This window comes from Dreissena polymorpha, chromosome 4 (assembly GCF_020536995.1).
Source record: "Dreissena polymorpha isolate Duluth1 chromosome 4, UMN_Dpol_1.0, whole genome shotgun sequence".
Lineage (NCBI taxonomy): Eukaryota > Metazoa > Mollusca > Bivalvia > Myida > Dreissenidae > Dreissena > Dreissena polymorpha.
This window is the reverse complement of record NC_068358.1, coordinates 11867920-11894574: the sequence shown is the minus strand read 5'-3', so window position 1 is coordinate 11894574 and position 26655 is coordinate 11867920. Positions and strand designations below refer to the sequence as shown.

At 37.8% G+C, this 26655-nt stretch overlaps 3 protein-coding genes across 3 annotated transcripts in view; 1 reads left to right on the top strand and 2 right to left on the bottom strand.

Moving 5' to 3' along the window:
- Positions 1 to 26655, bottom strand: part of LOC127879042 (uncharacterized) — a 484339-nt gene that overhangs the window by 47651 nt on the left and 410033 nt on the right. The gene's annotated exons all lie outside the window — the stretch shown is intronic.
- Positions 10011 to 11038, top strand: LOC127879044 (uncharacterized). The gene is made up of 3 exons (XM_052425636.1): positions 10011 to 10233; positions 10364 to 10534; positions 10665 to 11038. Exons 1-3 carry the CDS (start codon positions 10055 to 10057, stop codon positions 10957 to 10959), a joined length of 645 nt encoding a protein of 214 aa, XP_052281596.1. The 5' UTR covers positions 10011 to 10054; the 3' UTR covers positions 10960 to 11038.
- LOC127877190 (uncharacterized) lies at positions 17303 to 19183 on the bottom strand. The gene is made up of 2 exons (XM_052422849.1): positions 19019 to 19183; positions 17303 to 18678 (listed from the first exon to the last, which is right to left on the bottom strand). Exons 1-2 carry the CDS (start codon positions 19181 to 19183, stop codon positions 17311 to 17313), a joined length of 1533 nt encoding a protein of 510 aa, XP_052278809.1. The 3' UTR covers positions 17303 to 17310.

Sequence of the window (26655 nt, the reverse complement as noted above, 5' to 3'; positions counted from 1 at the left end):
AATTTGTAGGTGGAAGCACTTTGATTTTAAAGCCTATGTTAAAGGTTATATTAGAGGTCACAGTTACCTTGGCCTTTGACCTAGTGACCCAAAAATGGGTGGCGTGTAGAACTGATCAAGGTGCATCTACATATGAAGTTTCAAAGTTGTAGATGGAAGCACTTTGATTTTAGAGCCTTTGTTAAAGTTTTCTATTAGAGGTCACAGTGACCTTGACCTTTGACCTAGTGACCCAAAAATTGGTGTGGTGTGTAGAACTCATTAAGGTGCAGCTACATATGAAGTTTCAAAGTTGTAGGTGGAAGTACTTTGATTTTATAGCCAATGTTAAAGTTTTAGCACCACGCAGACGGCGGACGACGAGCTGGCTATGACAATACCTCGTGTTTTCTCTGAAAACAGCCGAGCTGATAAAAAAAATATGTGTGCTATGATGTTTGTTTATCTAACTGGAATTAATATCATGTTAATTTTTTTTCTTGTGTTGCTGGGTCAGTAGATAATAGCCTCTGTCATGGTGGTCTGATTGGTATGGCCGTTACAGAGTATTAGGTTTAAAAAAAAATAATGAATTAACCAGTAAATGTCATCTAAGCTTTACACTATTTGGATGGGTTGATTACTATTTCAAGCCTTATAAAGACATAAGTGTCTGTAAATAACTGTATTCACTTCATGCTCAAACAAATAGATGTAGAAATACATGTATCCTTAACATGAAAAAATATTTAACATTATGATTTTATTATTTTTCTTCACATACACATGACATGTCCCTTTTTAAAAAGTGACACACAAGTGGTAAACACAATCCATTTCCTATTCAAATCAACATTAATGTCCCTTTCCCCAAAGTGACATGGATGTTGCCAAATAGGCATAGGAAGCCTTTATCAGCACACATCGCTTAGGTGAATTACAATTCCATAATGATATCACTGATGTTTTACTTTACTTTGTTGTAGTAAGGTCTTCATTAGTATACAAAAATGTACCCCAGGCATGGAAAATACTCTTAAAGGCACCAGCCATACGAGACTGTACCAAAGTTTATTCCTGCCCGAAATCTGTTGTAAAAAATGCGACTGGGTACCGTCAGACAGCATTGTTTATGTCAATGGAGAATCCTTGGCTAATCTTGTTGAAGCCAATCATTAAGATTTGAACAATGCGACAAAAAGTTCCTAATGTTATTTTGTATTTACACATGAAAACTTGAGAAATGAAATGAATTGCACACAAGGGCTGTTTGTAAAACATGCATGCCCCCCATATGGGCTGTCAGTTGTAGTGGCAGCCATTGTGTGAATACGTTTTTTGGCACTGTGACCGTGACCTTTTATCTAGTGACCTGAAAATCAATAGGGGTCATCTGCCAGTCATGATCAATGTACCTATGAAGTTTCATGATCCTAGGCCTAATTATTCTTGAGTTAACATCAGGAAACCATTTTACTGTTTCGAGTCACTGTGACCTTGACCTTTGACCTAGTGACCTTAAAATCAATAGGGGTCATCTGCCAGTCATGATCAATGTACCTATGAAGTTTCATGATCCTAGGCCTAATTATTCTTGAGTTAACATCAGGAAACCATTTTACTGTTTCGAGTCACTGTGACCTTGACCTTTGACCTAGTGACCTTAAAATCAATAGGGGTCATCTGCCAGTCATGATCAATGTACCTATGAAGTTTCATGATCCTAGGCGTAAGCATTCTTGAGTTATCATCCGGAAACCATTTTACTATTTCGAGTCACTGTGACCGTGACCTTTGACCTAGTGACCTGAAAATCAATAGGGGTCATCTGCCAGTCATGATCAATGTACCTATGAAGTTTCATGATCCTAGGCCTAAGCGTTCTTGAGTTATCATCCGGAAACCATCCAGTGGACGAACCGACGGACGGATGGACCGACCGACATGTGCAAAACATTGTATACCCCCTCTTCTTTGAAGAGGGGCATAATAAGTGTACTAGAGCAATCAGACAGAGGAACATGTGACACGTTGTTTACATGTATTTAACGATGAAGGAGGCAACAGTGCATATCTAAGACTGCAAGATTGCGGGATTTGCGGTATTTTTTCAATGAAATCGCCAATCTGTGTGCGAGAAAATTTGTGCACTCAATCCTTAAAGATGCTAAATTCAACTTCCTTAACAAGATGAAACTCTCTGGATGCTAGATGTTCTACGTGAATCAAGCTTTGAGGGTGTAAAAACAAAGATGCCGAAGAGTACTTTTTGTGATAATGAACAATTGACTTTTGATTGCAATACGTGCTTCAAAATAATTTTAAAAGTCTTCAATTGCACTACTTAAGTCAAAGAAGAATCATAGAATCAGAGGCGAAGAAAGTCATTCTTCAGCGTTGTCCTTCTCCAATAGCAGCTAGTTGACATTCTCAACAGAGACAGAGTCATGAACAATCCAAAAACGGTGACAATTACCATGAATACTGATGGTATTTATCCATACAACTCATAAAACATCAGTCTGTGGCCTGATCAACAAGATACCTCCACCACAGAGTTTTTAAGTTACACTTAGTTGTAACTATTTTAAATTTGATATTATTTATGTGCACTTGGTGGATGTTGAATCTACGTGAGAAAATCCTGTCCTATGCACATGGGCTACAGCCTTGAAACAGTCACTCCTGCACAGATACCACTTGTACGTAAACCCCAGACGATGAATGATACTGAGAATGTGCAAGGATGAAAACATCAGCAGATTGCTGTTTGACCCATGATTCAAACGCTGATCTATTGACAGCTACAAGGTTAGAAGTCGCTACGCCAGAACTTTCTGATAAACATAAGTGTGGTTCTTGCAGTACTTGTGCAGAAATGGTCTAGTTATGGTTGATACTTCCACACATACTGTTGGTGTTGTGTACATTAAGAACACAAAGAACGCAGCGGTGCAACACTCTTTTTCGGAGTTGATCGCCCTAAACATGACTTGTGAATCAGACTCTTGCTTCTATACTAGTATTACATTGTTACAACTATTCACCTTGATTGCAACACTGGCACCATATGGATCTAACTTGCATTACAAGATGAAAGTGGCTGATCAGATTGTTACAGTGCTAGTAAGATTGCATCTGGTATTAACATTGATGATCTTGCCAGAAGACTTTGTATTTCTGTGAGTGACATGTATAATTGGTGGCTAGACATTATGGCAAAACAATTATGCAACTGTGTTGTCTGGCCTCCCAGAGAAACAATTCAAAGGACCATGCCATCATCCTTTAAAGAAAATTTTCCCAAAACAACAAGTATAATTGACTACACAGATGTATATATTTATACATCGGCCATACAAACTTAAACCATATGCTCAGACTTGGAGTTCGTGCAAAACTAACATCACTGCACTATTTTTTAGTTGCTACTAGTATTTCACCTGGATTTATAATGTTTGTTTCTTACTGTACGGTGACGTTAACATCACTAAGACTAGTGGCTTTTTTGGACTCATGGCTGACCAAGGGTTCACAATAAGTGAAGAATTTTGCTTTAAGCATGCGCAGTGAATCATTGCCATCATTTACCCTAGGAAAATCTTAATAATTGATAAACATTTTTAAGTTTCCAAAAATTGCTAATTAAATTAAAACCTGTCCAATGACCAGTACATATTTGTCAGGTGCAGGTTACGATATACCGAGGGACTACTACTTACCGTATGCCGATGATGATGACGGTGACGACCGGCTGGTCAGTATAAACGTAAGTAAAGCTTTCTTATTGACAAATGGAAATGGCCACAACAGAAGTTGCATTCTTTAAAGGTCGTGATCAACTTACAAAAGAAGTGATGGTTGATTCCAGACTCCGATTGCATTCATGTGGAAAGGTTAAAGTTATACTAAATATTAAACAGCAAGATGTCAAACAAAGCATTCAATTAAGGTACAACAACTATTCTTGTGATATCTGCCCTCTGCAATCTGAGAGAACAACGCATCAGAGAGGACAATGACAGATTTAAATCAAGTGTCATTTTTAATTTTTGGAGTTTGAAACAATTATATTAGTAGTGAATTTCTATAAGGTGTATAATGGACTGTTTATTTCATGCTTATATCTATAATAAAACAATTAAAATGTAGTTTTTTAATTTCAGTAATAAACAAGAGATGTGTTTGTCAGAAACACAATGCACCCTATTGCGCCGCTTTGAAATAAAATTTTAATATATCATTTGGCAGGTTTAGAAATTATCTCCCTTTTAAAGCTTATTACTTCCCTTGGATTTGTATTTTTTTACTTTTGACCTTGAAGGATGACCTTGACCTTTCACCACTCAAATGTGCAGCTTCATGAGATACACATGCATGCCAAATATCAAGTTGCTATCTTCAATATTGCAAAAGTTATGGCCAATGTTAAAGTTTTTGGACGGACGGACGAAGGACAGACTGAAGGACAGTTCAACTGCCATATGCCACCCTACTTGGAGCATAAAAAACGAGATGTGTTTGTGGGTCCCCCCCATAAATTTGACCTTTGACCTTGAAGGATGACCTTGACCTTTCACCACTCAAAATGTGCAGCTCCATGAGATACACGTACATGCCAAATATCAAGTTGCTATCTTCACTATTACAAAAGTTATGGCCTATGTTAAAGTTTGACGCAAACAACCCAACAAACAGACAGGGCAAAAACAATATGTCCCACAGTATAGACCGGGGGACATAAATAGCTTTTTTGCTTTGTTTCCTTTCTATTGATATAATTTTTGTTTAGTGGTTTGTTTTGTTATAAATGAGATATGAATACACTAATTTTAAAATGTTTACAGTAAACACATTAATATATTCGAATTAATACTATACATGGACATGATATTATGACTTTATTGTTTAATACACTCTTATTCCAATATAACGTGGATGATGGGGTCAAAGCCACAAGACGGCATTATATAGCGGATCTGCGTTATAAGTTCTGAGCTCATTTATTGCCATGTTGTGTTGTCATTGGCCAATACATGCATGTCAACCCTTCCATATAAAAACTGTAAACATATCACATTTGAAATGTGCATATATAGCCAATACTCCAATTTAATTGCATCATTAAAAAAAATTATTCTGGCCATTTACGCAATTAAATGTGTTTAAGAACTTCATAAATCCAGAAACATGCACCATTTTTCAGAAGTGTTAAGTACACAGTGAATTAGTGGACAAAGGTTTCATGTGGCGCTGTTTTAATTTCAGATTTAATTTTAACAACAAATGGCAGAGTGAATATAAATTTAGATTGAATGCAATACGATACAAAGCAGTCCTTTATTGCATCATATGCAGTAATGCAAAAACATGCTTCTTGTGGACAGTCTGAAAACTGGGGGGAAAACAGTGAATTTCTGTTAAATTACCTCAAGCCCAGGAAAAAGCAACAGGTTGTTAACATGTATTTTGTTATGAAGAAGGCAATGGATTAGACAATTGTTTGTGTGAACAAAGTTAGAGGACATCAATTTAAACAAAGAGAAACAGGCCTTCAAAACATACTAGTCAGTTTTGGTTTGGACAACAAGCAGATGGAAGAGTTCACATACTGTAATATGTCCTCCAAACAAGGTTAAGACATCCTTAATTGAAGCAATAGACTTCCAGATACACATTGCTCATCAGAAGAGGATAGTTTAGCTAAGCTTTTTCATTTAGATATAATGATCATTTAATATTTTTTCAGTTAAGTAATTGTTAGAGACTTGGCTCGTGTGTATTTTGCCCCATTTTAAGTGACATTTGTGTGGAAAAAATAAAAACAGATGTTGATATTATATTAATTGACATATTTAATAAAGATATGTAATTAAATAAGTTTATTATGTTTAATTAAATGTGTAACATTTATATGAAATTAAATTAAGATAATTTTTTGTGAATGTAAAAACATTGAATGAATTCTATTTATCTTTAAAAAAACCTTTCTTGTTTGAAAGTTCACTAATTTCTTATGTGATTTAACAATACTTACTTAATATCCATTGTTGAAGAATATATTTATTCATTAACATTAAATGGACACAGATAATGTACAATTAAAAGAAATATTAAAGGGTTTACTCATATTGCCAGAGAGACTGGAAAAGCCATAAAGAGGTTCCAGAGCACAGCCTAACTGACATATCAGAAGCATGGGCAGAAATGAAACCCACAGAAGATTTCATCCCACAGTCATTGAAAAAACCAACCTTTACCATGAGTGATCGAGCAAGTAAAAAAAATTGCCTGACAAGTTACTTGTTGAATGGCATGATGGGTCTGCTAGCGAGCTGCAATGCTCAACCCAAGAAGAAACAATGCAGCATTCCCAGGCAGCCATGTTGGTTAACGTGACCGGTGGGAGGCTTTCTGTGCACAGAACAGTGTCAAATCAGTCATAGGAAATTACAGGGACAATAGATTTAACTGCCTGTTCCAAACTGCTTTCAAAATGGGTCATGTTAGGTAAAAAACTAGGTCACCAGATGAAATCAAGGAAAAACTTTGTGAAAAACATTGAAGTCACATTTTTCATCAAAGTTGCTCAGAATATTTATACCATTGTTTTTTTGGTCCCTTTAAAAATGGGTCATGTTGGGTCAAAAACTAAATGCAGACCATTGGGGCTAATCAATGAAAAACCTTGAAGGTTCACAAGACTTTCACGTTTGGTTCTGAAGGTATGGATACCTTCACATGGACGTCCATACATTTGGGCTGTTGGAGATGTGTGTGTCGATCGTCAGGTCAGATTATTTTCAGGGCCGTACAAAGTTGGAGGCCGAGAACGAGCTGGTTTTTGGCCGCTTTGAGACAGCGACTGCATGGTGCAGCCGTGGAACATTAACCACTGGGTACAGGCCAGTTGGAGAAAGTAAGTGTCAGAGTTTGTGTGCACCATTCTGTTTTTCCTGCAGTTTCATATATAAACTAATTCGTAAAATAGTAACCACTATAGTAATAAATGATTGAAACTTGCTTAAAAACATTAATGCAATAATTCTTCAGATCGGGCATGCAGGACCTGTATGCAGATTACCACTTCTCCCTCACTTTGAACCGGAAGCTGATTACCTTGGTCAGAAGGATGGCGGACTGGCAGAGGGCACATAAAATAGCCAACTTTCTTAAACACAACACATCAACAGTGGACTTGGCGGTTGTAAGTTGCTGTTATTTAATATAACATTTGTATAACAAGATGTGTTTGTGAAACACAATGTCCCCCTATATGACGTTTGACCTTGAAGGATGACCTTGACTCTAGAAGGATGACCTTGACCTTTCACCACTCAAAATTTGCAGCTCTATGAGATACACATGCATGCCAAATATCAAGTTGCTATCTTCAATATTGCAAAAGAATTCATAAAATAAGCGATTTGGGCCACATATATTTGACCTCTGACCTTGAAGGATGACCTTGACCTTTCACCACTCAAAATGTGCAGCTCCATTAGTTACACATGCATGCCAAATATTAAGTTGCTATCTTCAATATTGCAAAAGTATTCATAAAATAAGCGATTTGGGCCACATATATTTGACCTCTGACCTTGAAGGATGACCTTGACCTTTCACCACTCAAAATGTGCAGCTCCATGAGATACACATGCATGCCAAATATCAAGTTGCTATCTTCAATATTGCAAAAGTATTCATAAAATGAGCGTTTTGGGCCACATATATTTGTACTCTGACCTTGAAGGATGACCTTGACCTTGACCTTTCACCACTCAAAATGTGCAGCTCCATGAGATACACATGCATGCTAAATATCAAGTTGCTATATTCAATATAGCAAAAGTTATTGCAAAATGTTAAAGTTGGCGCAAACCAACCAACCAACAGACCAACAGACAGGGCAAAAACAATATGTCCCCCACTACTATAGTGGGGGACATAAAAATTCTCAGATGCACCAATGTTTACCTATGGATGATAATGATTGGTATATTTTTCACTCTTGCAATAACATTTCACATTTGTTCTTCTGCAGGGAACAGTCCCAGGAAACCTACAAGTGGCTTGATCAACCTTTGCCTTGATGCTGGCCACTGCATCCGCCATAGCCCCGCAAATGCCAAACCGCCCTGACGTCCCTCTGGCTAATAGACGCCGGTTTGATCTGGGCCCTTCCACAGCATCTGGTACTGCACCAAGCCCGGATAAGTATGGCCTACAGGAGGACCTCCACATGATGTTGTGTACTGACAATCATGGGGCAGCCCATGCGACGGACACGGACATGGAGTCTGGGTGGGCAATTAATTTGTTGGAGGGGAAGGAGACTGAGGACACGAAAGCCAGAATTCCTAGATGTGCAACCGCCTCCCAAACTGCACCAAACCCGGACAACTACCACCAGAACGATGACATCTCCTTGAATTCAGATACTTACCATCCTGAAGCCTCCCATACGACGGACACGGAGTGTGAGGTCGCAATTTCAGAAGAGTGCAAGAAACCCCCCCTCACACGAAAGGACTCCGTTGAGAGTAAACGTTTCTCAGAAAAAACGTTGGCACTTAAACTTTTATTTGCGGAGGATATCTCGCAGTCAGTCATCATGGGCAACACAATCTCCTTTAAGACGGTCTGGGCAAAGCAATGTGGTCGCCTGTCGCGGCTAATGCACGCGAAGATAAGAGAAAAAATAATAAATTTAGTGATACTGACGGTCATGGGGCCACCAATGCGACGGATACGGACCCGGAGTCTGGGTCGGCATTGTTGGAGGGGAAGGAGACTGAGGACACGACAGCTGGAATTCCTAGATGTACAACCGCCTCCCAAACTGCACCAAACCCGGACAAATACGACCTAAACAATGACATCCCCTTGACCTCGGATACCGACAATCCCGGGGCCTCCAATGCGATGGACCGAGACTGTGAGGTTGCAATTTCAGAAGAGGACAAGAACATCACTCTGGACACGGATCAAAGCTGTATTACAATGAGCGGTGCCTCCATACACAGCACTGGCTTGAAACCCCACACACATGAAAGGTCGCTGCTGTGAGTAAACGTTTCGCAGGAAGAAACGTTGGAAAGAGAAATATTATTTGCAGAGGATATCTTGCAGTCAGTCATTACTGGCAATACAATCTCCATCAAGACGATCCAGCGAAGCAATGTGGTCGCCTGATTCAAGAAAAATAAGAAATTTAGTGAGGCATAAGAGTTTTATTGCCTTGATGTTGATTTATTTCTTACTTTTACAGTTAAAACATCATGGTAAAGAAGCATTGAACTTTAGCAATAGAACTCGCCCCGAATGACTTCTTAATACGTTGTTTATTTATGCATCATCTTCATTTCCAATCATAAATTATGCATCATCTTCATTTCCAATCATTTTTTTTCATATTTTGGTTATACTTACATTATTTGTCTGTATATCGCAGACATGAATAAGCAAGAGCTGTCTCCATCTACAGTGGATAGTATAATAATGAGTTTCAGTTTATTTCTGTAATGTATGCACATTTCTCAGACAGCTACTTATTCAACTGTGTTTTTCAGGCCTTCAACCTTCTAACAGGCTGTCTTACATCAACCAATCATGACGCCAAGCGTTGGGAGGTGGTTCGAAGAGTGGAAAAGAGCTCCAAAATCCCGACGGACATAGAGCTGGAGAAGCACTTCTGAGAGAGCGACTACCTTCTGGAGACAATCAAGCATTTTGAAAGACCCCGGGTAACACCCTGAAAGACATCCGCGGGGTTCTCGTTCAACTGCTCGCCTTGTCAAACGGGTCGCGCACCAGCAAGTTCTGTAACCTGAGGGTATGTTATTTACATAAGCCTTGAATTGATTCTAAAAGATACTTTATAGTTTATAGGCTATGGTAGATAACTTGATTGATCGACAAATGTATACAAGCATTTCTATTTGGCATTTCAGATACGGCATGTAGATCGGGAAACTGCTTTTGATGACGGTCAATTGATGTCGATCAACCTCGACGTTCACAAGACCTCCACGTTCACAAGACCTCCAAGTTCAGAAGGTATGGATTCCTTCACATGGACGTCTATACTTTCCGGCTGTGGGAGATGTACGTGTCAACAGTCAGGTCAGAGTATTTTCAGGGCCTTACGAAGTTGGAGACAAAGAACAAGCTTGTTTTTGGCCGCTTTGAGAACAGCGACGGTATGGTGCAGCCGTCGAACATCAACCACTGGGTACAGGACGCTTGGAGAAAGTAAGTGTCAGAGTTTGTGCCCAATATTCTGTGTTTTTTCTGCGGTTTCATATATAAACATATAGTTACCGCTACATAATATTATAAACTTTTGACACTTGCATAAAAAATACATTCAATATATCTTCAGATCGGGCATGCAGGACCTGTATCCAGATTACCACTTCTCCCTCACTTTGAACCGGAAGCGGATTACCTTGGTCAGAAGGATGGCGGACCAGCAAAGGGCACATGAAATAGTTGACTTTCTGAAGCACAACATGTCAACCGCGAACCGGCACTACGCGCCGATCGAGCAGTTGTAAGTTGCTGTGATTTATTATAACATTTGTATTAAAAAAATTTCCGATGCGTCAATGTTTACCAATGGATGATAACAATTGGTATATTGTTCACTCTTGCAATAACATTTCACATTTTTTCTTCTGCAGGGAACAGTCACAGAAAACCTACAGATGGTTTCAACTACACGTTGCCTTGATGTCGGCCACAGCATCCGCCACCAACCCGCAAATGCCAAACCGCCCTGATGTCGCGCTGGCTAATAGACGCCGGTTTGGTCTGGGCCCTTCCATAGCCTCCGCTACTGCACTAAACTGGAGACGAACGTTCTACACGAGGGCCTCCCCATCATGTCAGGTACTGACAGTCACAGGGCCGCCCTACGACGGATACGGCATTGTCGGAGGGGAAGGAGACTGGGGACACGACAGCCGGAATTCCTAGATGTGCAACAGCCTCCCAAACTGCACCAAACCCGAACAACTACGACCCAAATGATGACATTCCATTGACGTCGGATACAAACCATTCGGGAGCTTCCCATGCGACGGACACGGAGTGTGAGGTCGCAATTTTGGAAGAAGATAAGAAATCCCTCACACATAAAGGGACGCCGTCTCGAGTAAACTTTGATATTGAACTTTTATTCGCGGAGGATATCTCGCAGTCAGTTATCACAGGCAACACAATCTCCATTAAGACGGTCGAGGCGAAGCTATGTGGTCGCCTGTCACGGCTGACGGACGCGCAGTTGAGAGAGAAAATAAGAAAGGCATAAGAGCGCTTTATTGCTTTCACTTTTTATTTCCAACTTGTACAGTCTTAACAACCCGCCCCCAATGACTGCGTTATACATTGTTTATTTATGCATCATCTTCATTTCAAATCATTTTTGTCATATTTTGGTTATATTTACATTATTTGTCTGTATATCGCAGACTTGAATACAAAAAAAATTCAGACATACACCAAATTCTTGTTATGTACCTAATTGGACAAGATAGTAGTAGTAGTAGTAGTAGTAGTAGTAGTAGTAGTAGTAGTAGTAGTACAAGTAGTAGTAGTTGTTGTTGTTGTAGTAGTACTATTAGAAGTAGTAGTAGAAGCTGTCTCTGTCAAGGTAGGAAATGGTAGTTCAAACAGCGCACATGTTCAAACAGTGCGCTGTCACTGACAGCGGGGATAGTTCTCAGCCGAGAATCAAGGCCATGCCAGGCCAGAAACTATGTCAAAATATGGTTAAACTTGAACTTCAGGAGCCAGTAAAACAATACAGGCTCTCCGGGGCCTATTGTTCTAATATTGTCTTGATTTTTCCTACAACTATAGTTGTCATTGCTATTTTCTATCTTAGGAAAGTGTGTCCAAGAGTTTGAATTCACAGACAGTTCGAAGACAATGTTTCAATGCCAGGATTGTGAAAGTTTTTGTTCAAAAACCATGCCTATGTCACACATCAGAGAAGTTATGCAGAAAGTTTGCTTTCGGTTAAAGGTAATGACAATAAAATAAATCAGGTATAAAACAAAGCGCAAATGCAACTGCTCATTAGTTCTTATCTGTTGCTTGAGGGAAAAGTTGCCCAGGGAAAACTTCGGAAAAAAGCATGTGGGAAAAGATTGCTAATGAAATGCGAGAAAAAGGCTACAACTTTTCACCAGAGGAAGTCAGCGGTAGGTGGAAGGCACTAACCAGGGCTTACAAAAACATGAAAGCCCATAATGCTATATCTGGAAGCAGTCTGAAGACTTACCAATTTGAAACAGAATTTGAAGAGATTTTTGCCAAAGATCCTGTCATGCAGCCTGTGAAAACAATGTCATCTGCAAGTCAAGAAAGTAGTGAAGATAGTGACAAAAAGAAACCTTAGGTGAAAAAGTTCAAATCAGGAAGTCAGCAAAAAGCCCAGATCTTACAAAGCTTTATTGTTGACCGAGGTCAGAGAGACAGAGAGGAAGCAGAGAGGACAAAAAGGAGGCGTGAAGAGAGAATGCAGCTAATGACGGGTTAAGTAGAACATGCTGGATATGGCGATACTTTGATAACGGATCGCGCGAAAGAGTAGTTCCTCGTTTTTTTTATTATCGTATATCCTTAATGTTAGTTTTTGAGACACAGTAGATGGTGGAGTTGATAAATTGTATATCCTTTTGTATTGTAAAGAAATGTTTCAATGAAGAAAAGATTTTTGTCAACAAGATGTGTTTGTGAAACACTATGTCCCCGTACATGATGTTTGACCTTGAAGGATGACCTTGACCTTTCACCACTCAAAATGTGCAGCTCCATGAGATACACATTCATGTCAAATATAAAATTGCTAGCTTCAATATTGCAAAAGTATTCATAAAATGAGTGATTTTGGCCACATATATTTGACCTCTGACATTGAAGGATGACCTTGACCTTACACCACTCAAAATGTGCAGCTCCATGAGATACACATGCATGCCAAATATCAAGTTGCTATCTTGAATATTGAAATATTGCACAAGTGTACATTAAATGAGCGATTTTGACCCATATTTTTTACCTTTGACCTTGAAGGATGACCTTGACCTTTCACCACTCAAATTGTGCAGCTCCATGAGATACACATGCATGCCAAATATCAAGTTGCTATCTTCAATATTGCAAAAGTTTTTGCAAATGTTAAAGTTTTGGGACAGAATGACAGAGTGACAGACAGACAGGCCAAAAACAATACCCCCGATCATTCAATCGGGGGGCATAAAAAGTTATGAAGAAATATAAATTTTTGACCTTTGACATTGAAGGATGACCTTGACCTTGACCTTTCACCACTCAAAATGTGCAGCTCCATGACATATACATGGATGCCAAATATAAAGTTGCTATCTTCAATATTCAAAAAGTTATTAAGAAACTTGAACGAAGGTTAAAGTTTTAAATGTTTGACCTTTTACCTTGAAGGATGACCTTGACCTTTCAACGCTCAAAATGTGCAGCTCAATGAGATACACATGGATGCAAAATATAAAGTAGCTATATTTAATATTCAAAAAGTTATGAAGAAACTTTAACAAAGGTAATTTTTGACCTTTGACCTTGAAGGATGACCTTGACCTTTCACCAATCAAAATGTCCAGCTCCATGAGTTACACATAGATGGCAAATATAAAGGTGCTATATTCAATATTAAAAAAGTTATGAAGAAACTTAAACAAAGGTTAAAGTTTTAAATGTTTGACCTTTGACCTTGAAGGATGACCTTGACCTTTCACCACTCAAAATGTGCAGCTCCGTGGTATACACATGCATGCCAAATATCAAGTTGCTATCTTCAATATTCAAAAAGCTATGACAAAACTTTAATGAAGGTTAAAATTTTAGGACAGAAAAGTACAATGATATTTGACCTTTGACCATGAAGAATGACCTTGACCTTGACTTTTCACCGCTCAAAATGTGCAGCTCCATGAGATACACATGCATGCCAAATATCAAGTTGCTATCTTCAATGTTAAAAAGTTATCAAACTTTAACCAAGGTTAAAGTTTTGGTGACAGAATGACGGAATGACAGACAGACACGACAAAAACAATATACCCCCGATTTATAGATCCGGGGGCATAAAAATACTTAGACATATTGAAAATACAACTGATCATGTGGATTAACGATTCTGATTAACTTCACTTATAGTATCAATATTCCTTACTATAAAAGAGACTCGGTACTTCCGCATGTAATCACCATAAACGCCATATGGGGTAATAGATAATCCACTGATAAGAGATAGCATGATGTGTTTATCAAATATTCAATCTACACTACACAGTCATGTATGCTGACACGGATGCATCACCATGAGAAATATCAAGTTAACTTTCCAGTCACCAAACTGTGATGTTCATCGTCCAATCGGTTTACAAGAACGCTTATGAGGGCGGGGTAAACTGGTGACTATTATTATTGATTGACGTAGGTCACGACATAACGGTTTATCGCATATATATTAACCAGGAATCACAGTTTAACCATTTGTGTTATATAAAAAAGTACACTAAAGACATTGTCAGGCATCATCATAACACCTTTTTACTGCAAACAATTACAGTTAAACTTGTTGTAAACAATTGTTACTTATAAAAAGTTTAAGGAAATGGTGCGCATTACTTACGGCGAGTAAGCTGTGAGGACAAAAGTTAATAACAATTGTATGCAGTAACAATTTAATTCAATTACATAAATATTAAATCATGTCTATTTATAGAACTTATTAACACCTTTGTTTTTCTACATTCATGTACAGTGAACCCGCGTTTATTCGGAAACGTCCGTTCTGGCAGAAATTTCCAGATTAACGAATCTTCCGGATTATCGAACCAGTGCCGTTTTGACAAGAGTTTAATACTTACCTTATGACATACACCTTATACTTTTATGTACATTGACATACTTATTTTGCATAATGGTACATGTATATTGAAGAATCTATAGATTATTGCAAGTTTAATATGCATGTGGAAGGATATTAACAAAACGTTGTAAGAAGACATGAAAGCAACACTTTATAATATAAAAATGCTGTCAAACATGATATATACTTAGCAATTTTTATTCTGTTCTTATAATCATATTTATAATGTTTCCCAATTTCATGGTTTATCGAGCTATTTTTCTCAATTTCATGGTTTATTGCGCTAATTTTCCCAATCCAAATGCCACAGGCAGTAAAAAAAAAAAGCAAAAAAAATCACTGACTTTTAAGAAATGACACGATGCATGATCATTGTCAACTGGGTCATGCGAGTTGTGTATCGTGTTATTTCTTAAAAGTTGACTCAGCATTTGTAAAACTATTGCAAGACATATACATTTCCAGAAAGGAAATTCATTTCTGCGTTGAATAAGACCGAGATCGTGAAAATCGCTGAACAATTGATGAAGATATGGCTGTTCAAAGCGATGCGACCCGTTTTGGGGTGATTTTGAGTTGCATACCTTGTTATATATATATTTGATAGTGAATTTTTTTTTTTCAGAAAAGTTCATTTTTCGTTATAATATGATTATTTATCATTCAAAATGATTTTTTCACTAATTAATAGCATAGCCACATGCTTAACACCTGTGGTTTGTTCGTTAAGAACGAGTATTTTGATTAGTTTCGTTTAACCGATTTTAATTCCGAATTTGCAAATTTTGTTTACGAATCGTTTAACTGTCGTTGCTTGTTTTAATCAATTTGAAGCGTGAATCTATTTAAACCGGTGCAACCAATGTATTAGTTCAAGCGCGCGGCCAATCAACCTCACCATTAAACAAACAAGATGGTGTCGCAAAACTCTCGTTGCTATGTTAAAAAGATCTAAAAAAAACATAAAATAATCCCGATTAATTGCAATTCGCGATTACAATAAAGAAACAAAGGATTTATAAAGCGTTTATGAAATGCGCTATTATAACGGACATGGATCAAATTATCAGGAAAGTAATTTGAAACTTTGCTGAAAACACAGTCATGTTTCATGTATTGATAACCGAGAGCGAGACTTGTTATTCTATATCTTATCCGTTTACAATTGTAAATATTGGTTAAACTAAGTATAACTGTGATCCATTTATATGATCATTAATTTTAATGCATTGTCATGATGAGCAGTAATATTCGAACAGTGTATGTATTTATGCTTTGTAAACTAAGCCTAAATAGTTTAAAAAACTATTTAAAAAAAAATAAAAAATTGGACGTATTGGACCCTATATTGACTAAATGATCTGTGTACCTTAGCTTCTCTCATGTGATCTGTCTATGTGACTGACAATGTGGGTAGTGTTATTACTAGATGATATTCAATTCAATGCTTATTATATATTGTGTGTTTTGTTCATCATTCAGGTAAAACAGAGATGACCGCATGGTTGGACAGAAATATAACCAAACTGACAGAAGATGTGTTGGATAGAGTCGATGCGGCTAATTCCGTACGCATTCGGACAAGAATCAATATGGATGGTTATCGGCTGTTTTCTACCGAGAAATGAAAACTGTAGTGGACGCAGGGACCATTAGGCTATATTTACTTGCTTTTTATATCGCGAGATTTGATTGGATACTTCAGAAAGTGTTGTCATGTACATTTACCTACACGAGTCTAATTTCGTACAGTGTGTGGGTAATTCCGTACACGCAAACGAAAGAATGCCAAGGTCTATCTCGACGGGTTTGTGATAGAAATATCGATAGGCCTTCCTTAATTGGGTATAATTACTAATTTAATTTTTAGACACACAATATGAAATTGAATTTCTTTAAAATTAAAATATTTTCACGTTAAATCATGTTGAAATCATTTTTTGTAATTGAAATTTGATTCGGTTTTTGCTTTAATTCATAATGCACGCGTAAGCGACACAAAAAGATTTTAACGAATTCATTTTTATATTTATAAGTTTTGTTTTATTTTTTGTTGTTGCTGTTTTATTTAGTTTGTTTGTTGTGCTAGAGAGTGACACCGAAGACTCAATATCTGTTAATAACCGCAATGTTAATCAATGACAATGTATAAGATTGTAAAGAGACACCATTAGTTAAATATGGTACAAATATGGTACAGTCTATACTGTTTGACACAAACATTGTATTGAACTAACCGTTATGTCAACAATTATTGGAAATATACATAGATCTATTAAACTTGTTTCCAATGTCATACAATTGTTGTGTTTTTTTTTACACAATTTATTTTATTTTGTTTTGGTGTTCGCTTTTTTAGACGACCTAGCCAATTTGCGATTTTCATTTTCTTGCTCGATCCTTTCTTTTTTTTACTTGTCTTCTCGTTTCTTTTTAACTATTTCCTCGGAAGTTAAAATTCTATGGCTTGTCAACTTCCTGGAACTGGGTTTCTCCATACCGGTAGTTCTTTCAGATGTCGGCAGCGCGAATTCCTGGTCAACCACAACTGACCAATCATGCACAAAGGGTCTTCGCTCCACACTTTGCTGCATGGGCTGACCATTAAACAACTCGAGACTTATTTCCAGATTCCCTGATACGGGATCAACAGTACAGGGATACTGTCCTGATGTTACGAGTCCAATCAGTTCTGTTTCATTTAGGACAATTCCGTCGTGGGCAGTTTCCAACACTTCCGTGTGATGGTCCCGTGGATCTGGCTGCTGTGCAACAACATTATCGACACCGGATGGTGTTGTGATGTTAGTCGTGGTTAGTTGTACATCGAAGGGGACCGAGGGCGCAAGTGCTGTCTTTGGAATGGCATTTCGGTCCACAGGGTAGATACCGCATTTGCGAAACCCGCTGACGATGTTAGTGATGCTAAAAGATTTGTCATGAGCTTGCCTGAACAGCCGAGGCCACTCCCATTTGTTAACCATGTTGTTTGGGCTAAGTGCCATGAATTCGGTACAGAATCTTGAATACTCTCGAGAAAGTGGACCGAATACGGACTTGTCCAAAGGGCACAACCACTGGGTTGTGTGGGGTGGAAACGCTAAAAGATGGACATCGTTAGCGATAGCTGCGTCTATGAGACCAAGTGTCTCGTGGGATGAGTGAGAGTCCAGAATTATAAGCTGGGGCCTTGCTGGACCACAGTGTTTAAGAAAATGGCCCCGAAACCAGATCTCGCCCAACGTATCCTCCATCCAAGCTCGTTCCTGGAATGTGTAAACGCTGCCGGGAACACCGGCCTCAGTATTGTAAGATAGCAAACTTTTGTAAGTTTTGCCCTTAACAATAACCAGAGGGGGGATCTCGCCACCAGCAGCGTTTACACAGGCCAGGACAGAAACATTTTCCCGGTTATTCCCAACCCTTCCGGGAATATTTTTCGCACCGGAAGGCCCAAGCACCCTAGCCGGCTTGTGCAGCAGTGGAACGCTGGTTTCATCTATGTTCCAGATGCGAACAGGCTTGTCCTGTAAACAAAGAGATTCGAGCAGCCAAGCAAGATCGTTAAAATAATTGTTTGTGACAGTTTCATTTAACATCCTTGCTCTGCACGTTGATAAAGCCTGTGGTGTCCTTAGGCTTACGTCTGGGTGCCTCTTCAAAAATCCCGCAATCCAATCCTTGCCAGGCACGCCATTTCTAAATGGGGACTTAATTCCTAGCTTGCGGACGATTCTGCCGATCTTCACTAGCAACATTCGTCTGGTTATTCCAAATCCCTGCAACAATAATAATATATGATGTATATGATGAATATCACCGCATTATATCAATAAATCGATCGTTTAATTTGTTAATACATGTGGGTGCTTTTTGCTACTGTAATAGGCACAGTGCTTTAATGTCCGCTTCTTGGAATCGAGACCACATTTTGCGTTGCGTATGTTTGGTTTTAACAACGGACAATAAGCGCAACAGGACGTTGGAAATGTTAATTTTAAAAATCTTCATTATTTTTTAAACTTACCAACATTTTAAAAACATAATGTGTATTGAACATAACGCATGAATGACAGAAACAGTTTCAAAAAGCTAGTGTACATAGAAACAGCTACACACCATGTTCGCTGCCCGTTTAATTTTTTCAACTAGCTCCACCTCAACTTCGGCTGGTATGACTGTTGGTCGCCCAGCGTGTGCCAATTCGTCGACCTTGCCGCTGATCCGGTTTTGGATGGTCATGACTGGGACACCGAATTTGCTACAAGCTTTCCGGTACGACATCCCTTGTCTTACCGCACCCACAGCATCGAGAATATCCTTTTGAGAATACCTTTTGGGCTATGTGGACTGTAAATGACAAAACAAACAAAACTCATAATTGGAAATTTATTGATCATTTTACAGAAAATACGGAAGCTCTATTAAAGAGTGTTGGCTCTAATCTCGTCCACTTGGTCAAGCAAGTCACAGTCCTGCAAAACATTTTAAACACCTTTTTTCTTTCCAAAAATTTTAATAGATATATCGACCTTTTTATCAAGATAGTTTTCGTATAAAGGCGTACGAAATTACCCGCACATAACTTTTACTGGTAAAAATTAATGCGGGTAATCTCGTACACTTTTATTTTACATATTACTAAAACAATAATACGATTTTAACATATATATTGTGCTTAACAAGAAAGAACAAATATTTCATAAAATTATTTTTAACACACAACTTCGCACACAATTCATAACAAAAAAGATAATCTTATTACCGTTGGAGTTGTCGTTTCTGAGCGCTTGCTGATGATGCGGGAGAAAGCAGGAATTTTAAAATTTCGCGCCAAATACGTATGCAGCCAATCGGATTTAGGCACTTACGTCATCGGCAATCGATTTCACGAAGCGCACATTTAAACAAGTGAAAATAGGACTATAATCGATATGGTGTAATTCAGTGTTGTGTAACCAAACTAAACAGATATTAACAATACATTCATAGTGTACGAAATTAGACGCCCGTACGGAATTAGCCGCATCGACTCTACATTTTTAAATGTCGATGAGAACAGAAATATTTCTGACCAGACAGAAGATTTGTCTAAGATTGTGAATGTAGATGAGCAACTGAAAGGTATGAGTCTGAGTGATGAACATTTAACTGTTAATGGTATTAAGACTCAAAAAAAAAATGTGTCCAGTTTTTGGACTTTCCTACCCGAGACAAATCGAAACATATTTCAATCGTCAAAATACATTAACTCCGTCATGATTTTTTGGGATATTGCCGTAAAATCTTGTAAAGGCAGTCTTCATGGTTAGACACGGGCCCGACAGCCCAGGCCTGTGAAAATACCATGTGCCTCTGAAAATTTCTCTTGCAGGGCAGAATAATTTTGTATGAAAGATCTCTAAATGATTGTGCAGTCTGTGGGCAAAAACGTTTATATTGAACACTGTAAAGGTGGGGGTACATACATGTACAGTGATGCAGATGTGAATTCATCTAAAAGTAACAATTTTAGTGTACATATAAACAAATCTGAAAATTCACAAATTTGTATGGCCAATAATTTTTCTTGCAGATCAAAATGATATCCCTGAAACACCGAAGGACGAACTTAAAGTGTAATCTGCAAATTCTATTAAGAGTAAATGTATGTGGAATAGCAAAATAAATTTCAAATGTAGTATGAATTATTGTTCACATGAATTTTTTTTAGGTGGAATACTACAGTTCACCATTCTTGACATTTCAGAGCTACAAATTCATCCTGAAACATATAAGTTATGTACCGGTAGTGCAACATTGTATATGCCCAAACCTTACTGATGTCCGTTAAAATGTCTCCAAAAAATATCCTTAAAGCAATTTGATATCAGTACTTGCTGAAGGAAATTATTTGAAACTTGGTTAGAAACTTAATGCTGTGTGGATTGGATTGTTCATGGTTTAAAAAATCTTCACAAGGGAACTTTTTAAGTATAATTTAGTGATAAAGGCTTATTTGAGCCTCTGGTTATACATGAATTTATCTTTTTTTTTATTCTACAGATCAGAAGATCCCTGAGACACCAAAGCCAAAGAACAAGCAGTCATCTTCAAGTATTTCAAATTTTGGTAAGTGTAACTTTGTGAGGAACAAGATTTGCATTCCAAATCCTGTTTTGATATCCATTACTGTAATGTTCACTTAATTAAGAACAGACAAAATTAGTTCCCTGATTCTCAGCCTAATCCCTCCCCCTGCATTTAACCCCCTGCCCAATTTTTAGCTCGGCGTTTTCGAAGGTATTGTCATAGCCAGCTCGTTGTGTCGTCTGACGTCCGCGTCGTGCTAAAACCTTAACATTGGCTCTAAAATCAAAGTGCTACCACCTACAACTTTGAAACTTCATATGTAGATGCACCTTGATGAGTTTTACACGCCACACCCATTTTGGGGTTACTAGGTCAAAGGTCAAGGTTACTGTGACCACAAAAAAAAAATCTGACAAGCTTTTATTTATTCAAAACTGCACCCGTAGCCGAGCGTGGCACCCATTATTACCAAATTAGCCATAATTATCCTTAGGGTATGTAGTTTCTAAATTATATCTGATGTCCATGTCGGTCAAGCAAGATGGTTGCCAGGGCTAAAAAAGAACATATTGGTCAAATGCAAATATTGACTAACGTTTTGAAAACTGTTGCAGATAGTGAAAATGTGACTGAAGCAAAAATGACCAGAATGACAAGATATACCAAAGTTACATTTAAGTCAAAATTGTCAGCATTGGCCATGGGGTTATTGGCCCTAAATGTACTTACTTTTGTTCCAGTGAGTTTTATCAAAGTAATTTTTTTTCCTCTACAGATCAGAAGATCCATGAAACCCCAAAAGACAAGCCGTCATCTTCAAGTATATCAGGTTCTGGTAAGTAGAAATTTGTGAGGAATACTAATTTGCATTTCAAATTCACTCTTGGTATCGCGAATCGACCTCCCGTTTATTTAGGCAAAGCCCGAGTATTGAATTAACATAAGGTTGATTAGTGACTTATTTGGTAGGTTACTCAGTGTGTTTTTTATTACCCGCCTAAAGGCATCAGGGGCATTTAGTTTTACTGATGTCAATCCATCCTTACATCTCAAAAAAATTCCATCAAGCATCAGTAGTGGCAAAAGGGAATGATTTTAAATTTGGTATGCAGCTTTGTCATGATAAGTTGTATTGTGTAAGCCATTATTTTCACAAGACCTCCAGCCTACAGTATACATGTGTACAAGCATATTACTCCAGTGACCAGTCTATTTCGTTGTTTTTAAAGGTAAAAATTTTGACCTTAACCCACGTGATAACCATCTATAAAGACAACGAAATGCACGAGGCGCTCATAGTTATTTCAACGGTCGTTGTCTATGAACAGATAGCTCTAGAACGTAGGCTGTGAACGTTCTTTGGGTGAGTAAAGACCACGTGTATTGACATTTCTTTTCTTTTAATCTTTTTTTAAAAAGGTTTTTGCATTGTCATTTTGAATGATCTTTCTACATGTTTTGTATGCCGGCGTTATTGTTTTGTTACAGGAATTATACGGCGAGGTTTAAAATATACTGATACTTTTTGTGCATACTTTGGTGTTGTGCACGTGCTAGCCGGCATACTGTTTACTGTGTTTTTGCTTGACAATGTCAAGAAGGTCTAAAAAACACAACAAGGACGATGTCCTGTCAATTTTTGAATCGTCTGAGGGCGAATTCTCTGGCTTTGAGTGCGATGAACCTATCCCGTCTGGTGCCTCAAAGAAACTAAAATCTGTTGTAAAAAGAGTTAATGAAAATAAAAACAAAAGTGTCACGATTGAAAAGTCATTGCCAAATAACCCGTTGGGTGCCTCACAATCTAACAATAACGATAAAAACAAAAAAGTTCCAAATGTGGAGTCTTCTTCCGGTAAAAAGAAAAACAACGAGGCTGTTTCGAATGGTAATTTTGTTGATCTTGATAATTTAAATGAAGATTCCGTAAACAAATTACGATCAATTTAAGGTTTAGATGCATTTTTTGGATAAACTAATTCTGTGTTTGTTGCTCAGACTTGTCCAGAGGAATATGCCTCGTTGCATGGGAATTCGGATATGTCCGATTCGGACAATAATTTGGCACATAACATTCGTGATTCATTATTCAATGAGAACGAGAATGAGGGTGACGATGATCCTTTCACTTGGAATTTGCCAAAATTGAAGGCCCCTGACAAGGGAGACCCAATTTCTGAGTCACTGGCATCATTAATCAATACAGCTTGTACACAGCAATGTCAGATTAACAAAATTATTGACAAATATAAAGTTCCCTCAAATTGCGACTTTATGTCAGCTCCTCGTGTAAATGAGGAAATTTGGAGTGATTTGATGAAGTCTAGAAGGGTTCAGACAACAGACAAGTCTTTGAGAGACAGTCAAGGGCTGATAACAGCTGGAATGATCCCAATTGTGTCATTGGCAAATATTATTAAGCCACATATTGCCCAACTTCCTGGAGCTAAAGACTGCATTTCATATGCACTGACAATGCTGGGACAAGCTCAGTTTCATCTGAGTATTAGGAGGCAATATTTGTTAAGACCCTCCCTGAAATCAAAATATTCAAACATTTGTAGTCTGAGTACCCCCATTACATCATATTTGTTTGGAGATGATGTTTCAAAAGAATTGAAAAAATGTGAGACTACTGTTGAAGTCCGAAATTTTTTCCCAAATAACAGGTACCCTAAATATTCAAAGGGCTCTGGCCCAACCAGGAATCGGGGCTATAGGGGAGCTGGACGCTCGAGGCCATACAATTATGCCACACACGGCTACAGCTTTAACCCAAGGGGTATGGGCAGACAACCCAGTCAATATGGACAATTTGGTTATCAGCACAACCTGCCAAGAGGGGGCAGAAAACCCGCAGCAGTAGCAACAGCATCATCAGCTGGCCCAAACTGAAAGCAAAAGATTTTGATGTTACTGTAAGTAATTCTAAAAGATTAATGTTATGTTTTGATGAATGGAAAATTATAACTTCAGATTCATGGGTTTTAGACACTGTTCAAGGATACAAAATTAATTTTGAACAGGTTCCAATACAAATAAATATTCCAAATCAAATCAAATTTTCAGAGATTGAAAAATCCTTGATTGATCAAGAAGTAAACAAAATGCTAAAAGAGGGTGCTATAGAGTATTCTACTCATGAGAATGGAGAATTTATATCAAATTTATTTTTAGTTCCAAAACCAAATGGTAAATTTAGACCAGTTATAAATTTAATGCAGCTGAATGAATACGTTCACTATGATAAATTTAAACAAGAAACGTTTGCGTTTGTTTTGGAACTAATACAACCAAATGATTGGTTTATTTCCCTGGATTTGCGTTCAGCTTATTGGTCTATTCCCATTCATCAGGACTGCACAAAGTTTTTAAAATTTCTATGGCAAGATCAGTTATATGCATTTGTGTCTTTGCCTTTCGGCCTAAGCTCGGCACCTTTTGTATTTACAAAAACATTGAAGCCAGTGTATGCTTCTTTTAGGACACTGGGAATAAGATGTTCTTATTACATAGATGATTCAATAGGAATGAATAATGACAGAAAATTGTGCAAGTCAAATGCTGAACTAATGATTAGAACATTGGAGTCTTTGGGTTTTGTTATTAATGACGAGAAATCTGTCGTAGAGCCCGTTAAAAGGATTACCTATTTTGGGTTTGTAATTGACTCAGAGCTGTTCAAGATTTTCTTGCCAGATGATAAAAAAGGAAAAATCAAGACCATGGGTGTGAATTTATCAAGTAAAAAATTCATTTCAATAAGAGAGCTTGCATCTTTCATTGGGTTGATCATAAATTCATTTGATGCTGTCCTTGAAGGACCGTTACATTACAGAACATTAGAAAGGTTCAAAGTTCAGGCTTTTCAAAAGAATCCAGATTTTTATTCAACAGTTCAATTAAATCCTGCATGTTTGATGGAGATAAATTGGTGGATTAAAAATGTTCAAAACAAACATGGCAAAAAGATACGCCAAAATCCGATTACACTATGGATTCAAACTGATGCCTCCAATGCTGATTTTGGGTCCTATTGTGTTGAGAAAAAACTATCAACAAATGGAAGATGGTCTATTAAGGAATCAAAAAACCTTAGAATTACTTGCAATATTTTTTGCATTGAAATCTTGGGTATCGGATAAACATGACATACATGTAGGAATTCAGTCAGATTCTATGGTAGCCATTGCATATATAAATGATTTTGGTGGAATGGCAAATACCTCTTTAGATGATCTGGCAAAAATTATTTGGGAATGGTGTTTGGCAAGAAATGTTTTCATATCGGCATATCATACAGTACAGCCAACGCGGCACAAACATAATCCGCGGCTACGCCACGGCCAGATTATTAGTACGCGGCGGCGGCCAAATCGTGTGTTCACGTGGCGTGGCACTCAGCATCGATCCGCGCAACGACGCCGAGTCTGTATTAACCTCGCGTACTTTCGCGGAGTAAATTCGCCGCATACTTAAGCGGTGGATCGAGTGAAAAGATATCCACCTACATGTACATACATGTATGTAGCGTAGAATTTTGCGCAACTGTTAATGTTTCGTTCAATTATCATTATTAAATTTGTAATCCGAAACACACTTCCGAATTTTAATGCTAACGCGACCTTTGGCAAATTCTAGCGTCAAATAAACAGTGCTAAAATATCCTTTATTTCATAAAAAGCGCGCTAAAATTATGCAGACATGTAGAACGTCGTTTGGAAAGTTTGGGTGTATTTTGTGTTGTATAAATACATGAACATCACGTCAGGCGTAAAATGCGTGTTCAGTGGGAAAAAAAAGCACCGATTAGACGATATTTTATCATCTCTATAAATATTAACAAATGCCAAAATGTATTTGATACTTAAGGAAATATCGAGAATGTTTGTGTATCGTAAATATTTACCAGCATTTGCTTTAAAACTGGAATATACGGGATTATCGGGTAATTAGTAGCGATATTAACTGTATAATATGAACAAAATAAAACGTGTTTATAAACGCATATTCAACCAATAGTTATAATAAGCTGATAATTAACAAAACAACAAATACGTCGTCACCGTCTTGATTATTGATGTGGCTTCAAACTGCTAATTTTCTCAGCTTAAATTTAATAGCAAAATCAACATGCAATTCATTTATGAATCCACCATATACTGGAGCCTTGACCACTTGTTTGTGCGAAAACATAATTATGTGACCTTGTTAATGTGTGAAATACATACACTACGGGCGGGAAACAAACTTAATTGGCCAGACACATTAACTATGCTTACATGTATATGCTAATACAATCCGCGCACAATACATTTATTATGATTTTAATTATTATTATAATTGTTCTTTCAAAATTTTGTTAACTTCATGTAGCTAATAATTTTTAAAAGATTTTTTATTTCATGATGCGAATCAACTCGGCATCATGTCGCGGATCGCGGCATGCCTCGGCGGACAGATGCGAAGTTTCGCGGTGAAATGCGACTTGCCGCCGCATACTGACGCGGCTTCAACGACTGACGCGGCATCGACTCGTTTCGCCTTGCCGCCGCAGATCGCGAAATACGTTTGTTCCGCTTTGGCTGTACTGTATACCAGGAAAGAATAATGTAGAAGCAGATTTCTTCTCGAGACATTTTTCAGATAGCACTGAATGGATGATTAAAAAGAAAAAATTTACG